Raw genomic sequence first — 6,000 nt, forward strand, 5'->3', positions numbered from 1 at the left:
CCCCAGCGGCACTGATTCCCCAGACAGGTCGTGCATGCTGGACGCTGTCGGAGGGCACTGAGAGGGAGTGGATGAGAGCATCCCCTGTGACTGCTGCTGAGGTCAGGGACAGTCCAGCAAGGCCAAGGTAACCCATGTCCAAAAAGGTGTGCCTTACCAGGCATGGAGCCACACGCCTGTAATCCCAGCACTTGGGAAGCTGAGGCAGGAGGAACACTGAGAATTTGAGGCCAGCCTGGACTACATGGAAAGGGTGGGCTCGCTGGGCAGCAGGGCTGCCTAAGGACCTTGTCTTCCAGATCTCCAGATCTGTCCCCTGGAGCAGATGCGGCACTTCCTGCGCACTTGATGCCTGTCAAAGGGGTATGGTGAGAAAACCAAGGACAGCTGCACCAGGGAGGCTCGGAAATGAGTGGCAGGGCCTTTCCACACACACAGAAAGCCCATGCTGCCAGGCAGAAGACTGCCAGGCAGGGCGCATGCCAGACCCTGTGCACACTCAGGACATATACGAGCTCTCTGGGCAGAAAAGCAACACGCTGCCTATATAAGAGCTGTGGCAGGGTTATAGGAGAGGGGCTGGGTTTTTTTCCTGCCAGTGCTGGGCATGGAACCCAGGGCCTTTTTATTTTTTATTCTGAGGCAGGGTTTCACTACTCACTAAGCTGCCCTGGCAGAACTCAAATTTATGAACCTCCTGCCTCAGCCTCCCAGATCGGTGGGATTACCGTGCCAGGCTGAACTGCAGTATGTTTAGAGAAAGACATTTTCACTACTCATGGAATAACATAAACAGTGAGTGTGTTTAAAAAAAAAAAAAGTAAAGTGCTGAGGGTGCGTTTCAATGATAAAGCATGTGCTCAGAATATGCTAAGCCCTACCTTCCACCCTCAGCACTCAGGGAAGGGTGAAAAATTATGACTTATGTTATATAATTAAAAACACGAACAGATGGGCGTGATGGCGCCTATCTGTAATCCCAGCACTCAGAAGGCTGAGGCAGGAGAATCACCAGGAGTTTGAGGCCAGCCTGGGCTACATAGTGAGTCTCAAAAAACAACAACAACAACAAAAACAAAAACACAAAAGAAAACAAAAAACAAACAGGGCCGGGGATTTAGCACAATGGCACTGCGCCTGCCTCACAAGCGCAAGGTCCTGAGTTCGATTCCCAGTTACCCCCCCAAAAAAAAGTACACTGGTGATGCACACCTATGTTTCCAGTACTCAGAAGACTGAGGCAGTAGGATCCCTGGAGTTCAAACCCAGCTTGGGTTACATGGTGAGCTCAAGATCTGCCTGGACCACACATGAAGACCTTGCCCAACCCCCCCAAAAAAAGAAGAAAAGAAAAACCCCTCCCCTACCACACAAAAGCTTTCTCCAAGTTATGGAGAGTGCCGGTAAGAATAAAATATTAAAGTCACTTGGGGCTACAGATGTGGCTCAGCAGTGAGTATCTGCCTAACACCTGCAAGGTCCTGGGTTCTATCCCTAACATGGCAGAACTAAATACATTTTACTTATATATTATGCATGGTAACACAATATACTTCCCAAGTACCGACGAGAACTAGATGGTCCAGGAAAAGACCTTTACTCCCAGCACACACTCCAGTATTTTCTACTATCTTTTTTTTTTTCTTGATGAGACAGAATCTTGCTATGTAGTCCAAGCTGCCCTCGAACTTGTGGTCATTCTCCTGCCTGGGCCTGTGAGTGCCGGGATCACAGCTGTGCACACCTGGCCTTTTTCCTTAATGTGACACATGAAATGAACATACAGCACCGGAGAAGTCACAGGCTGAGAGTTGGAAAACTGGAGCTGGGTGCAATGGGACACACCTGTAATCTCATTACTCAGGCCAGCCTGGATTACACAGAGACCCTGTCTCAAAAAAATAAACAACAGGGGGCCGGGGATTTAGCTCAATGGTTCCACCGCTTGCAAGGCAAGCGCAAGGTCCTGAGTTCGATCCCCAGTACCAAAAAAACCCACAAAAAACCCCACACACAAACATTGGGACACATACCTCTGCTCAGGGCACCTGGCAGAGCCTAACGTTGCTGCAGCCTCAAAACCACTTAGCAAGAAGAGGGGGAGGGGACCAGACCCCTGCTGTTCACACAAACAGATCAGGGCTTCCCTCAAGGCCACCTGGCTAAGCAGGGCCAAGAACATCTTGAACTACACTGGGTCACACTGCCTCTTCCCGAACCCACCACTGAGCCTATGTGAGATGTTGTGCAATTTTAAATAAAACCTACCATGAAAAGGAAATATTCTTTGGAAAACTGCTGCTACAGGAAAAGCACACTGTGGGACATCTTCCTTCAGGTGCAGAGGGGCCACAGGGCAGAGTCTACAAGGAAGCTGCCTTTTTAAAGATGTGGGAAAGGCAGGCATAGTGGCACACACCTGTGATTCCAGCACTCAGGAGGCTGAGATAGGAGGATCGTCTCAAGTTCAAGGTCAGCCTGGGCTACAGTCAGACCCTGTCCCCAAAAAAAGGACGGGGGATGTAGTTCAGTGCAAAGGCCCTGGGCTCAATCCCCAGTGCCACCAAAATAAGTAAATAAATAGGTGAGGGCAGAGCAGTCATTGCACAGCTCAGGACCCCAACAGCTGCCAGAGACAGGAGCCTGGAGTCAGAGGTGAGCACAGGAGGAAAGCTCGGGACAGACTATCTTCTGAGAACCAGGACCTCTAAACATGGCCTGCCCAGAATCACCATCTGGCAGATGGTAAGGGTCACGTAGAAAGCTGGAGCTACGCATCTATGGTGGTGCACACTTGTCATCCCAGCACTTGGGAGGCTGAGGCAGGAGGATCACTGTGAGTTCAAGGTCAGCCCGGGCTACACAGTGAGTGCAAGACCAGACTGGACTACACAGTGAGACCCTCTCTCACAAAAAAATAAAATAAAGTAAAACAAATAAAAAAGTCCTGTTAATACACAGCAATTCCAATAAAGAGCCCAAGGGTCCTGGGTTAGGGATGTGGCTCAGTTGTGGACTGTGAGCTTTGCCTGTGCAAGGCCCTGGCCTCCATCCTCTGGCAATGAGGACATAGCACACGCCCCTAAAAACCAGCCACCCTAAGGAGAATACGTGTGGCAGGTACTCAGGGACTCCCACTGAATGAAGTGGTGGGAGGGCAGCCAGGACACCCTACAGGGGTGGAAAAGCCACCAAAGGGTGCAAACCACATTTCCAATTCCCCGGCCAGTCAGCTACTCTTTCAACTCAAAAGGCAAAAGGGTGATGGCAAGTTTGTGACACACTGTAACTGGGGCAGCAAAGAGGGCCCAGAGCCTAGGTCAGTCATAGGGAAGGGAAGGGGGATGAACTAGGCAAGGACTCAAATTCCCAGACAGGGACCCGGCTGCAGGTACCTGAAGCAAATTTCAGGCTTCCCTGCCCCTTTTGGTGCTCCACTGTGAGGTGAATCTGGCACTGGGGCTTGTAGGACAACACACAGCTGCCTTCCTTTACGAAAGTCTGTCCAGCAGGGAGACACCATAAGGCTTCCACTGCCCTGTCTCTGGCTCAGGCACCCTCCAAGGGAGCCAGGGGCTTGATGGCCACTAACTGCCCTCGTTCTTCATTAATCTAGGTCACTCACAGGTTAGGGGAGGGGAAGGGAAGGGGGGAAAGGGAAGGAAATCATGCCCACAGTTTTACTTCTGGAAAACCATCTCCACACCCTGGCTTTCGGGTTCCTGCTTGAAGTAGGCTTCCCCATTCCAGGACCCTGGGTCCTTCCCTTATGGTGCACAGGCTGAGAGAAAGTGGCCCAGCTTGGGCCCGGAGGCAAGGGCCTGAGAACACACAGGTTCAAGCCAGGCCTCAAGGAGCAACCTGGACACATGTTTCCACAGTCTCCCTCAAGGGGGGAGACCCGCATGCTTCAGTCTCCCAAGGAGGATTCCAGAGCGCTGGGGCAGGCAAAGATCCGGCATCTTCAACCAGCGACCCAGAAATTCGCTCAGGTGGCAGGGCCACAGCTTGGGCACCTGCGCAGTCTCTTGGAGAAAATCCGCGCGGGGAGGGAGGAAGCGATCGAATCTCCCTCCAGGAGGGTAAACTGAGGCTGGGGAAGAAGAACACCAGCAAGCAGCCGGGCTCCAGGCGTGGCCTTTTGGGCAGCGCTTTCCCTAGGTGGACAGAGAACAGCCAATCGTGGGTAAACTGAGGCTGGGAGGGAGAGCATGTGCAAGGAGGCAGCTTCGGGACCAGCGGAGCCGGAGCGCGGTGCAGGGTCGGGGATGACCCCAAGAGCGGGCAGGAGGCCGAGCAGGCCCAGCAGGCAGGACCAGCGGCCCCGGGGCGGTGACCAGGCAGGGCAGCCCCGCTCCGCGCCGCCTCACCTCGTCCTCTTTGTGGTTGCGGATGCCGCGGACCAGGTCCTGCAGGTTCTTGTCAAACATACGGTCGATACTGCCCTTGACCATCTTGAGGGCCATCGCGGCAGCCCAGGCGCTCGGGTCCCCGGAGGACCGCGGCCGGGCGCAGTACTGGGACCCTCAGGGCCGCACCTGCCACCCTCAGACCGCTGCGCTGCCGGGCGCCTCGGCGGGGAGGGCGTCCAGGCCAGGGCGGCGGCAGGAGCCCAAAACGGAGGCAAAGGCGGGAGCGACCCGCTAGATGAGCAACCGCGCTCCAGCACCCCGCCGCTGGCAAATGGCGGACAAGATGGCTGCAGGTCAGCTGACGGTGGCCGCTGGGTCTCAGACAGTCGGCCCCCGGAAGCCCCGCCTCCTTAGAAACCACCACCCCGCCCCTGCCTCCGTTTCCCTGACGACCACAGGCAGCCCAATGGTGATGTGGACACCGTCCTTTTTGGCAGTTCGCTCCCGCCTCTTCCGACTCAAAACTCTGCTCTCTCTTTGGTCAGTAGCCACAGAAACTCCACCTACTTCCTCCTTCCGCGTTCTAACCACGCCCCCGAGAGCTTCAGTCCTGTCCCGCCCCTCGACTAAGTGACGGATGTAGACTTGCCCTGTTGTGGGCGGGGCCGAGGTAGGCGGGGCGCCCACGTGGAACTCTCCTTGCGGTTCTTGAGGAAGAGTCCAGCCCCGCCCTTTCTGAATCGTAAAGATGACGCTATTTGAGAACCTCCAAATCCCACGCTGCAGCGAACCAATCCTGTGTTCCCGGCAGCCTCACAAAACCTGTGATATGGCAGGACAAGAAACAACTGGCCCACCGGAAGTAATGGGCCCGGACTAGGGCTCCAACGCAGTCATTCATTCAATACATTCTGAGGGGCCGGGAGTGGTGCCACACGCGTTATCTCAGCACTGGGGAAGCTGAAGCAGGAAGATCACAGCGAGTTCGAAGCAAACCAGGGCCACATAGTGAGTTCAAGGCCAGCTTGAACTACATAGTGAGACCCTGCCTCAAATAAATAAATTAAATTACTGAGGGCCTATTGTGTGACGGGCATATGAAGACACTGGGACATGAAGCTGTGAATGAGATATTCCTGGTCTCTGTCCTGCAGGAGAAATTAGAAAACCAGCCGAGGGGCCGGGGATTTAGCTCAGTGGTTTGGCCGCCTGCTGCGCAAGCGCAAGGACCCCAGTTCGATCCCCGGTACCAAAAAAAAAAAGAAAACCAGCCGAGTTTGGCGGTGCACACTTGTAATCCCGGGTACTTGGGAGACAGAGGCAGGAGGATCACTGGGAGTTCAAGGCCAGCTTGGGCTACATAGTGAGACTCAATCTCAAAAAATAAAAAAAAAAAACCAACTAATTTATAATGAGACAAAGTGGGTAGGACTGCATCGGCTCAGACATGGCGATGCACGCCTGTTATCTCACCTACTCTGCAGAAGGATTGCACTTCAAGCTGGGCCTGGGCAAATTAGCAAGACCTTATCTCAAAATTAAAAAATGAAAATGAGTTGGGGATGTAGCTCAGTGCAATGGCCTTGGTTACATCCCCAGTACCACATACATACACTAAAATGACTCTGATTATTTTCTAACACAGCAT

General features: G+C 53.6%; 1 protein-coding gene across 10 annotated transcripts in view; it reads right to left on the reverse strand.

Moving 5' to 3' along the window:
• Positions 1-4,703, reverse strand: part of Ap3d1 (adaptor related protein complex 3 subunit delta 1) — a 40,221-nt gene extending 35,518 nt beyond the window's left edge. For 8 of the 10 annotated variants that reach the window (XM_087201569.1, XM_087201570.1, XM_004865890.3 and 5 more), the window contains exon 1: positions 4,371-4,703. In XM_087201569.1, coding sequence (XP_087057695.1) covers positions 4,371-4,466 — 96 coding nt within the window. In that variant the 5' untranslated portion in view covers positions 4,467-4,703. The remainder of the gene's footprint in view (positions 1-4,370) is intronic. The other 2 variants (XM_087201568.1, XM_087201571.1) reach the window with 2 other exon arrangements.
• Positions 4,704-6,000: the final 1,297 nt, after the last annotated feature.

This window comes from Heterocephalus glaber, unplaced genomic scaffold (assembly GCF_053883595.1).
Source record: "Heterocephalus glaber isolate CG9 unplaced genomic scaffold, H.glaber_assembly_v1.0 deba00001760, whole genome shotgun sequence".
NCBI classification, from domain to species: Eukaryota; Metazoa; Chordata; class Mammalia; order Rodentia; family Bathyergidae; genus Heterocephalus; species Heterocephalus glaber.